Source organism: Mus musculus, chromosome 1, assembly GCF_000001635.26.
Source record: "Mus musculus strain C57BL/6J chromosome 1, GRCm38.p6 C57BL/6J".
NCBI classification, from domain to species: domain Eukaryota; kingdom Metazoa; phylum Chordata; class Mammalia; order Rodentia; family Muridae; genus Mus; species Mus musculus.
This window is the reverse complement of record NC_000067.6, coordinates 172,579,858-172,591,149: the sequence shown is the minus strand read 5'-3', so window position 1 is coordinate 172,591,149 and position 11,292 is coordinate 172,579,858. Positions and strand designations below refer to the sequence as shown.

The following is an 11,292-nucleotide window of genomic DNA, read 5'->3' as shown; positions in this document are numbered from 1 at the left end:
AGCAACATGCAGAGGATACAAGGAAGAGTAAGAATACATGGGTACAAAGTATTTCTCACTCTGCTTGTAGGCAGGGAGCCTTGAAGGACAGCCTGGTGGGCAAGGTATGCCTGCTAGGAAAGCCAATCCAATGTGTGCAGATGTCAAATGGGGTGGTTCTAAAAAGAGGTAGTCTGGCTGGGATGGCCAAAGAGGAGAGCAGATGTGGGCAGCCAGTCTGTAGAAGCTGAAAAGCCTCCCATGCTAAGCTCAGTATTTTGTCTTTATCCAGAGGGCAGCAGGAGAGTTTCAAAGACTTTTAAGCAGAGGGGAAGTGCATAGATGAAAATTGAAGCTCAGAAGGCTCTCTGTGACAATGATGGTGATTAGGCCCATCCATGAGCAGGGCTGGATGCAGAAAGGCCTGGTGACCATGTGTAAGAAGCACGTGTGCCATGTGGGTGTGCTTGTCACCATGCTCTGACTGCCATGTGCACAGAAAGGAGGCTGACTTACAAGAACCGGCTCCTGAGAACCCAGTGAGGCTCAGCTGGGCCTGCAGCCAACTTCCACTTTACCCGGGATGCTTTCGCTTTCAAGACATCTTGTTTTGAGTCAAGATTCCTCCTTCTGAACATGGGACTTTCCAGCAGGACCACAGCTCCTTCCGTGCACTCGTCTGGCCTAGGATGGATATCCTAGTTTGCTGAGGGAATCTTCCAAGGGAGGACAACGGCCATGTGGTCCCTCTGGAGTCTTCTTCTCTTTGAAGGTAAGTGGGGCAGATGGACAACCTGTCCTCGGGGAGCTGAAAGCCTCTCCCCAGCTGCCTTCATCCTACTGCTAGGCAGCTTGCCTCTCCAAACCAAGTAAGAATCAAGGAGAGAAGGAGAAGTGAGGTGTGGAGCAAGCTCAAGTGGTGTCTTAGACAAAATAGGGTAGCGTTACCAGTGGCATCTGTATCCAGGAGACACCACCCGTTCCAGGGCCCAGAGCAGCTTGAAATGATGGCAGTTTTGAGAGAAAGTTGGGTGCTAGGGTGATGGGGATCTGGCACTACTGACACATGGGGATCCTCCAGTCCAGGGAAAGAGAGGAGGGTAAGGCAGAGGAGAGTTCCCTAAGGAGTGTTTCGGCAGCTTGTAAGGATGCTGAGGTCACTCTCTGTATCCTGTACAAGAAGAGATGGACATTGAATGAAGAAATGAGGTGACAGCAGGTTAAATGTGGTCCCAGTGGGCATGAGGATAGCTGATAGCAAACTGGTGTTGGAGTCTCCAAACACGAGCTGACTCCCTCCATCACTCTGATGGCTGAGTTTCCCTCTTTGATCAACAAATAGGCAACATGACACGGAGTTCATGGATCCCCATACTCAGAGCCAGGATACGGCAGAACCTCAGACTTAAGGGGCATCCAGTGTTAACACTGAATCTGTGTCCTTCAGAATAAAGATGGCTAGGCCCAGAGAGGTTAAAGATATAGATGAGGACTAGAGTTGTGATCAGCAGATCTCTTGATCCCAGCTTCTGGCACTTGGATACATGATGTATCAACCCTTACGGTGCCCTGCATCCTGAAGCCTCCTTCTGTACCAGGCTCGGGGTCAATCCTCAGCAAATTCAGTGCAGTGTACTGAGCTCCTGCAGTCTAATATTAAACTGAGGGGAAGGGGAGAACTGCACGTATAAAGATAAAGACGTTTGCTCTTAGCCTGAAAGAGTTCATGTCTGGAGGGGGATCCTGATTCAGAGACAGACACTACTAATAGTACAGGGTGCTGATTTCTGGTCACTGTAGGAAAACAGAAAGAATGTAACCTTGCAGTGAGCTAGGGAAGAGGTTAGAGGTGATGGTGATGCTTACAGAATAAGCACACACAAATAAGGCAGAAAAGGAGTCAAGAGGGCAGCTCAAACAGGATTGTCTTCCTCATAGTTCAAGCTCAAAACAGTCCTTTGAACATCGCACCTTGCTATCTCACCTCCTGTTTGTCTCTTTCCCTGTTTTAGATCACAAATAATGATAGGCAATGGGTCCCAAAACCTGGGAGCACCCTTTGAGTCCTCCCGCTTCACTCTCAAACCAAATCTAATACTAGAGTTTGCTAACTACATACAGTATTACTCTTTCTGGCTCCCCATCCCCGGTGGTTCCATTCCTTTGTTTAAGTTTCCACCTTTATCTTGCATTGGAAAAAAAAAAAAAAAAAAAAAAAAACACAGCCTCAACCTTTCTGCCACCTCCAGTGCGATCTCCGTGCCTCCGTGCCTCTTCGTCGTGCATTTCATCATGCCACTTCCTCGCTCAAAACCTACCTGCAACAGCACGCACGCTCGCGCATGCGCACACCATTGTTCGAAGGATTAAAAAGCTCAGAAACTAGGGCTCCTTCATGGTACAGTGAGGTCCCAGGAACTTTTGGTGTCCTTCTCTCCTTACTTCTCCTTGGCAGAACCACTTTCATTTCCTCATGCCCCCCACCCCCCCACCCCACCCCCCGTCTAAGCCTCCACCCCTCACCCCACCCCCTCCACCCCCGTGCTGTCCCCTCTGCCTGTAGTGCTTCTCCATCCCCATCCCAGTAGCCACTGCTTGTCTAGCCAATTCCTACTCCTACTTTAGGATGCTTCTTCTCTGAGGCAGCTCCAGGCTGGGTGAGGACCCCTATTAACCTACTGTTGAGACACTTTTTCTCACTATGATACTTAATTTGTTTTAGAGGCTGGCTTGAGGTCTGGTTTCTCCATGAACAGAGACCAGATTCTCTTCCTGTTTTGTTCCTCCATCCATGGGATACTCTACTACACCCTCAGTGCAACTGCTGTGTGGTGGAGGGCCCTATTTCAATTCTGAGCCACTCAGCCGTTTGGTTTGCCGGGAGTGGGGCGAGACACCTACATAGGCAGACTAACCAGGGTTTTTGTTCTCACAGCTCTCCTTCCCGTTGTGGTTGTCAGTGTCCAAGTGCTAAGCAAGGTAGGGGACTCAGAGCTGCTGGTGGCCGAGTGTCCTCCGGGCTTCCAAGTGCGTGAGGCTATCTGGCGATCTCTGTGGCCATCGGAGGAGCTCCTGGCCACATTTTTCCGAGGTTCCTTGGAGACTCTGTACCACTCTCGTTTCCTGGGCCGAGTCCAGCTATATGACAACCTCAGCCTGGAGCTTGGACCCCTGAAACCTGGAGACAGCGGCAATTTCTCTGTGCTGATGGTGGATACAAGGGGTCAAACCTGGACCCAGACCCTGTATCTCAAGGTGTACGGTAAGTGTGCCCAATACTGGTTCCCTGACTCCTCCTGCAAACTACCGAGCAAGCATCTGGAGCCATGGGAGCTGGGGAGGACAAGGTTCCAGAAAGACCTGGCCTTTGACCACGTTGCTAAGTCAGGGAACAGCTGCTCCCCAGAAGTCACATCTAAAAAAAGCTCCCCACACACTTCCCAGGTGAGCACCTCTCAAAGCAGCTGGCTTCACCAACGTACCAACCTCATCTGTATCCATTCATTCTTTTGTTGGCTCATCAGGCTGGGAAATGATGCTTAGCCTCCGACCTTCCCCTTTCCCCCCACCCCAGTTGTACACTGAGCCTTATAATAAGGACCATGCCCAGTACCCGTAAGGATAAAGCACGGTGGACTATAGAACAGAGCATTGGCCTGTCTATTCATTATAAGGTATCATCTTAGATTGTAAGTGATACTGTTTTGTATTTGCCGCTAAAAAGGAAAAGAATGTGGCACGTGACATAATTAGTTTTTATTTACAAGTTAACTCAACTTAAACTATAATTAATTAGGGAATTTTGTTTTGTTTCGTCTTGGTTTCTGTTATTCTAAAGTTCGTGCTAAAGATTCAAGCCAGAGCCTTGTACACTTAGAAAAATTCTACCCGGGATCTAGAATTCCCACAGCCTTATTTTTCTTAAAAGATCTTTTAGCTGATATGGTTGACACATGCCTGTAATTCTAGCACTCGGGAGTCTGAGGCAGGAAGATTGCTTCGGGTTCAAAGCCAACCTGAGCTACATTACTTGAGAGCTAATAATAGTCACTGTTTTTATTTCTTAGGGTTCGTGGGGTGGGCTGTGCTCCACTAAACCGGCATCCCTTGTGCAGCTGCCTGTAGCTCTGCAGCAGAAGTGGATGAACTTAATAAGGATGGGATGCAGGGTCTCTCCTCCCACTCCTCCTCTCCCTCCCCTTCCTCCTCCCCTCTTCTCTCTCCTCTCCCTCCTCTTCTTCCTCCCACTCCTTTCCCCTCCTCCCTTCCCTTCCTCCCTCCCCTCTCCTCTTCCTCCCTCCTCCCTCCTCCCTCCTCCTCCCCTCCCCCTCCCTCCCACACATTTCCCCTTCCCCTCCTCTCCCTCCCCCTCCTTCTTCATTCATTTCTGCTGTTCCAGGCCTTTTAACTCCCATTTATCTCACCTACCAAATGGCTTGAAACACAAATGTGTGTGGCCCCACACCAGTATTTCAATAAAAATTCAGACATGTGGAAGGTCGCAGAGAGTCCAAATTACAGAACAGAAAGTGGGGATAGTACCTAGAATGGGGAAGCGGGGGTGGGGAGGGGGGCACTATAAGCAAACTGGGAAGGATTCTCAAAGCCCCAGAAATGGCTATCTTATCTGCCCTTGGGTGAGCCATTCAGGGTGCTGATGCACTCAGAGGTTGAGCTTCAGGACACATGAAGGCCTGAAGCAAATTGTGCGTCTTAGCAGTCAGAATGCCGGCTGGCTTTCAGCACTGTTTAGCCTCCTATCCCAGTGCCCTTGCACAGTGAGTAACCTCCACAGCCGCGCAGGCCCTGGGGCCTCTCCCCACTCCAGTCTCAGCTGCCGCACATGTGAAACAAGGACATTGAATGTGGTGATGCAGGCAGCACCCACACCACTAAGCCCTAAACTGCCTTGTTCTCGGGATCTGAATTACAGATTTTAAGGAAATTGCTGTTTTATTGCTTCCAAATACATAGCGTGATTAGAACTAATTGCAGGAAGCTGCCAAGCAGCCGTCCTTAGGAGCTCGGCTTTGACAATAGATAAGAATGATTTGAATTAGCGGATCGGTTACCAGAAATGTCGATGGGTGTTTCCACCGCGCCTGATCGTGTTTGGAGGCAGCTTGTCCTCTTAAGTGGTGTAAATATCCCCCCTGTAATCTCTGTTTATACTATTAGTATGCCCAGCAAATCATTTCTTTTTTTTTTTCATATCACAAATCCCACCAGATTGAGCTGGCGTTAATGAGGTTTTACTCAGCTTGACTTTGGAATGCTGTCAGAGCCTCGGCCCTCCTGTTGTCACTATAATGCTCTCCCACTGGCCTCATTGCAAGAGACCCAGGGATTTGCTCATCAATCTATATAGGAGTGAGGAGCCACGCACGGCTTAGGATGCCAGGACACTAATTTGTTCAGCAGCGCAGGTATCAAGCACCGATTTGCCAGCACTAGAGAGCCGAGGTATGGCAATAACAAGACGGAGCCCCTCCCACGAGGCTCCTCACGCACAGCATCTTATGCCCTGACGATTAGGTTCTGTTTCTTATTCATCATCATGTCTGTGTCTGTCTCCTTCACCAAACTGTAAGCTCCCAAAGTGCAGGAATGTGTGCTCTTACCTGAACTAATAAATACTTGTCATCCCTTGTTGAGTGACTGGCACACTGTGAAGGAAGCGCTACCAAAAAAAAAGACAGGAACAGGTCGCCTAGAGAGTTCTGAGTCACACCTGAACTGTCAGGGTAGGTGTCACAGTCAAGGCATGAGGCAGTGTGTCCAAGGGGGAGGTGTCTTTTTTTCTTTATTTATTTATCCATTTTATGTCCCGATCTCAGCCTCTCCTCTCCTCCCAGTCCACCACACACACAGCCCTTCCCCCAGGTCCCCTCCCCTTCTCCTCTGAGAAGGGGGAGCCCCAGCTCCCCTGCTGGGTACCAATCTACTCTGCCACATCAAGTTACTGCAGGACTGGGCACAAGCTCTCCCACTGAGGCCAGACGAGGCGTCCTAGTTAGAGGAACAGGATCCACAGGCAGGCAACAGAGTCAAGTACAGTAGGGGCAGGGGTTCTTAAAGGGTGCAAAGGAGTTGACCAGGTGGGCAAGAAGGGAAAGGATAACGCAAGTTGGGGTGGCACACCCCTGCAATAAGTAGAAGCAGGAGGATTCTGAGTGTGAGGACAACTCAGAATACAGAGTGAGACCTTTTCTCCAAAAGATGATGCACAGAGCACTTCTGTGCACAGATGAGTTGCACAGAGGCATGGAAGGCACGACACAGCACCTCACGTTTGGGAGAACTGGAAACCAATCGACTAGTCAAGGAAGACCAGCAGAGGGTATAACTGAGGAGGTTGACACGGATCACTTCATAAAAGGCTCTGGGTACCAAGCTAAAGAATCAGCAGAAGGGAGATGAATGAGATTAAAGAACAAGAGAAGCATCTAACCATACACAGAACAGACTGAGCTGTGAACTCGCCCCAGCAGCCTCGTAACCTACCCGTCTGCTGCTCCCCTACAGATGCAGTACCCAAGCCCGAGGTTCAAGTGTTCACTGCTGCAGCAGAGGAGACCCAACCCCTCAATACCTGTCAGGTCTTCTTGTCCTGCTGGGCCCCCAACATCAGTGACATAACCTACAGCTGGCGACGGGAGGGGACAGTGGACTTCAATGGTGAAGTGCACAGCCATTTCTCAAATGGACAGGTGTTAAGTGTCTCACTGGGACTGGGGGACAAGGATGTGGCCTTTACCTGCATTGCCTCCAATCCTGTCAGCTGGGATATGACCACAGTCACCCCCTGGGAGAGCTGCCATCACGAGGCAGGTATGCCGATGACCAGTAGGCAGTGTTTGAGGGATCATGATGCATCAGGCCTGTCTCTGACTCTACCTTCCATGTTGCAGCCTCCGGGAAGGCCTCCTACAAGGACGTGCTACTGGTAGTAGTGCCAATTACACTGTTCCTGATCCTGGCTGGTCTCTTTGGGGCATGGCACCATGGCCTCTGCTCAGGTGGGAGTCTTATAAATTGGGAAAGGGGTTGGGAATGCTGGGAAGGAGCTGGGACTGCTCCCACCAAGATTCACAGGCTTGCCCCTTTGCATCGCCTGTCATACACCTCAGCCCTCTCCTACCAGACTGGACAACTTTAATCGTCCTCTATAATTCTTCAGATGACCGGCTCCCTCACATACTTTCCCCTCAAGCCTGTGCACATTATATTCTCTCTACCTAGAACACACTTTACGTGATTTTACCTCTCCATTCCACCCTCTCTTTCTGAGTCTTCAAGGTGAGTGCGTTCTAGAAAGTCTTCCCTAACTCCCCCGCTACTTCCTTACCTTTAGTCTGAGTAATATCCTTCCTTTAATCACCATGGATCACTCCATTCCCAGGACTAGTTACCTGTTCGCTCCTGCTGACTTCTGAGCCTTCCAAAGGCAAAGGGTGGTTCCCTATGGGACACACCCAACAGGTCATTGAGCACCAATGACTCCTGGAACAGCAACAGTCTTTGTGAACAGTTACTGAGGAAAGGTATAAATAAATCCCAATCACGTCTTGCCAACTACTCTTGAGAAAGGAACTCTCAGGAGAAGCCCTACCCAAGCCCACCCCTGACCGATGGCTGATAACACCTATTTCCACAAGTGAGTGGTGTGGAAAATCTTGTTAGACTAGGCTCTACACACAGATTAGACCCACATCTGCCCAGATGCCACAAAGCTTGTCCCTGAAGGAGCATCTCAGATGACATAGGCTTCGTGGTTGTTTTCATGCTGAGCTTGCTGGTTTCACTGTTATTCACTGGAAGACCAGGGTCTTGTTCTGTGATTAGGCACTGGGGCCAGGAATAACAGGTACTTGTATATTCTTCTCAAGGAACAGGAAAAGTGGGCTGGGGTGGACAGCTGAGAGTGTACCCCCACTTAGAGGTCCTATCTGCTAGGAAGAGGCTTTCCTAGACCTTTTGACCCCCAAAATTTGTGGTAAGAAAGTAGAGGCCTAGAAAAGAACAGCTTTTAAACTCCATTTTATTGATATATAAATCACCCTTTGTACAATTCACCTAGTTAAGGCATGCAATTTAATGGCTTTAAGTTAATCCGGAGCTTAACCGCCAACCCACAACCAACTTTAGAACATTTCTATTGCTTTTCCCACCAAAAGAATACCATAACCACTTAGTCAACATTCCTCCACCTCGGTGCTTCCCCCAGCCCTAGGCAGCCACATATCTACCTTCTTTATATATTCTGGACACTTCACATGAATGGAATCCCACTCTGAGGTTCTCTGTGATGGGCTCCTTTTACTTACCCTTACATTTTAAAGGCCCATAAAAGAACGGCTGTGGCCACCTGGGATGATGTAAAACCTCTACACAGAGTGTCCAGAGGCTTGATCTAGCTCTGCCACACGACTGTTTGTCCTTTAACAAGGCACATCGTGGCGCTAACTCATGGCATGGATGCAGATGCCGTGCACACACTAAGAAGAAGGTCCTGTTCTTAACAAACATCTCCTCTTCCAGGGTTTTAGGACATAAGAAGGGGTGATTGGGCTCAGGACATTCAGTGTTCAGAGGCTTCAGGCTGGGTGCCAGGTGTGCCAAGACTCTAAACGCTGAAGGGCTAATTCTCTGATCTCCTCATCAGGGAAGAAGAAGGATGCTTGCACTGACGGGGTGCTTCCAGAGACAGAGAATGCCCTCGTATAGAGGATGTCATGAGGGACAACATAAACTGGTGCTTGGACCATGATGAGATGCCCTGCTCAGCCACGTGATGCTCCACACCTGGACACCTCCAGGATCCTCATAACTGCCACAAGTCGGCCTGCCTCTAGCGGACAGCCAAGAAAACCACCATCCTGGAACGTCACCCTGGCCCAAACTTCCTCCTTCCTCCATCCTGTTCGCACATGCCGGATCCTCTCTGGGCAAGGTGAACTAGTAGGATGCTTCCTTCAGAACACAGGACTTTCTCTAGGATCCACAGAGACATTGATTATCCAAGGCATCCATTCTTCTATCACTGTACATAAGGTCTTGCCCAACAGCCACCAAGGGACGGCCTCCAGGCCAGGACCTTGGCTCAAAGAGAGATGAGATGTTTGAACTAACATGGAAATTGAGCTAACCATTGCCAACTCCAACTCCAGCCCCTGGGGTCTGAGTTCCTTGTGTTCAAGATGTTATTATAAGAAAAGGCAAAGAACAGGAAATGATGGAGGGTGGGGCATTCTCTTTCTGGTCTGAAGGACTTTAAGATTATCTGAGTTCAAGGGCCATCAAAAGTAAATTGAGATTACAGATGATGAGGGGTTGGTAGCTAATGTGCCATGTTGGGATCAAAGCCATTTTTCTGGTAGCACTATATTAATAGACACCTTTGTTGCCATTAATTCTTGTGTCTCCTGCATATCTGGGGTGGTGTTTCAAGCTTTTTCCATACATTCTACATAGTTGTCAGAAAAAACAAAAACAAAGAGTTTGACCCAGCCAGTAGGAAATTCTTCCACAACTTCAAGAGAAACAGCTAAGTTCAGAATAAGTCTGTCTTCCTAAAACTGGGAGAATGAAGAGCCATAAAAAGCTACACAAGGGACTGGAGAGATGGCTTAGCAGTTCAGAGCACTGACCGCTCCTCCAGAGGTCCTGAGTTCAACTCCCAGCAACCACATGGTGGCTCACAACCATCTGTAATGGGATTCAATGCCCTCTTCTGATGTGACTGAGGACAGCTACAGTGTACTCATATACAGAAAATAAATAAACCTTTTTTTAAAAAAAAGCTACACGGGAGGAACTATAGAGAGGATGAATACTGAGACATTTTAGAATCTGCTATATTTATTCAGATGCAAGCGGAGATAATCCACCCATATCCAAGGGGAGAGACAAAGTCCCTACCACTCAATTGTAGTATCATCAAAGGTCACTTTGACATATACCATAGAGAATATATGGCCACATTGGAAGATGTGTCCTGTACTGAATGGTTTTGTCCTGAAAGCATCTAGGCTGTTTACTGCTACATGGAAAAAAACAAAACAAAACAAAACAAAACAACCTAAATGAGTTGAACTTTCCCTCAGGGAGTAGTAGGTTCATGCTTACTCCCATCCAAATGTAATGGGTTTTGTCCTGGGTCCCCATCCAGACCTTTGTAATAGAAAGGAGGCTTTGAAGAAGCAGGGGTAGTTGTGAATATGTTTCGTAGGTGGCTTAGTCTCTCCACCCAGGAAGTCAACCCTGCCCTGGTACTTTTCCTCTTCTCCCCAATGCCAAGACAGGTAGTCACTTCACCTGGGACAAATGGAATCCACTGGCTTGTATGTTCACATTACACACCTCCTCTCTACTTACCCAGGATTCTCCTTGCTGGCTTTTCTCAGAGGTCCCTGGCTTTACATAATTCTTACTCTATCCCATGCTCACTTTTCTTCTATCCCCTTCCCAACATCCTCCTGTGGCATGCACATGCCCAGTCCACCCAGCCATTTGTGCTGCCCTTCCCTGCCACCTATAGGCATTTTCTCACCAAATCATGGAAAACCACCATCGTGTGAAAAGGATGGAGTGGTGGGCCATGGTCGTTCTGGGGTGATAAAATGCTTGCTATCACCCACTTCCCCTCCCTCTATCCCCACAGCCTCACCTCGGATCAGAGCACAGTTCTCCTCTTCATGAGGTGACTCTTGAAGACGGTGGTATTGCAGTGGGTTTTACCAGGGCCTCCTGGAACAGGTCCCATGCTATTCAAACAAACACCGCAATGACTCACTTGTCAACTAGCAGACTTATTACCCTTCCTCTGGAAAACACAAAGTACATCTGGGAGACCAGTCTTATTCTAAGAGGCATTGGGAAAGATGCTTTAAAAGTTACACCATCCCAAGTATGAACTGCGGGTGCAGCGTCTGCTGGGAACTCCTTAAGGCACTAAGGAGTCAGTTTTGGATGAAGCAAAGCCTTTGCCTACACGGAGTCTATGCTCAATGGCATATAAATAAGCTGATAAGTCCATGCTAGATGCTGACAGGTTCTGTTTCAAAAATCAGGCAGGCTAGCTTTGTGGTACCAGCTTAGAAACCCAGCTACTTGGGAGGCTGAGATGGGAGGATGGTAATTCAAGGCCTGCTTGGACTGCAGAAGTTCAAGGCTAGCCCGGCTGGCTTAGTCAGAAACTTGTCTCAAAAAAGGGGGTTAGGGGAAGAGAGGTGCTGGGGGAAATGGCTCAGTGGTAGAGTGTTTCCTGGCTCTGGGTTCAGTCCCTGGAACAAAAAAAAAAAAAAAGGAAGG

At 48.7% G+C, this 11,292-nt stretch overlaps 1 protein-coding gene across 3 annotated transcripts; it reads left to right on the top strand.

Annotated features, from left to right (window-relative positions):
* Nucleotides 1–276: 276 nt before the first annotated feature.
* Nucleotides 277–9,773, top strand: Slamf8 (SLAM family member 8). Of its 3 annotated transcripts, none has more exons than NM_029084.3 (5): nucleotides 582–751; nucleotides 2,915–3,241; nucleotides 6,505–6,810; nucleotides 6,891–6,998; nucleotides 8,645–9,773. In NM_029084.3, the coding sequence occupies exons 1-5, from the start codon at nucleotides 718–720 to the stop codon at nucleotides 8,704–8,706; spliced, it is 837 nt and encodes a 278-aa protein (NP_083360.2). In that variant the 5' UTR covers nucleotides 582–717; the 3' UTR covers nucleotides 8,707–9,773. The 3 variants fall into 3 exon arrangements, with proteins under 3 accessions (XP_006497072.1, NP_083360.2, XP_030099090.1); XM_030243230.1 differs by lacking the exon at nucleotides 582–751 and adding an exon at nucleotides 2,553–2,636 and having other exon boundaries at nucleotides 8,645–9,392; XM_006497009.3 differs by lacking the exon at nucleotides 6,505–6,810 and having other exon boundaries at nucleotides 277–751; nucleotides 8,645–9,392.
* Nucleotides 9,774–11,292: the final 1,519 nt, after the last annotated feature.

Excerpts from the sequence above, each read along its gene's own strand:
- Slamf8 (NM_029084.3), top strand. The coding sequence starts at position 718 with ATGTGGTCCCTCTGGAGTCTTCTTCTCTTTGAAG. Across the intron at positions 752-2,914 it reads GAGTCTTCTTCTCTTTGAAG|CTCTCCTTCCCGTTGTGGTT; the intron begins GTAAGTGGGGCA and ends TTGTTCTCACAG. Across the intron at positions 3,242-6,504 it reads CCTGTATCTCAAGGTGTACG|ATGCAGTACCCAAGCCCGAG; the intron begins GTAAGTGTGCCC and ends GCTCCCCTACAG.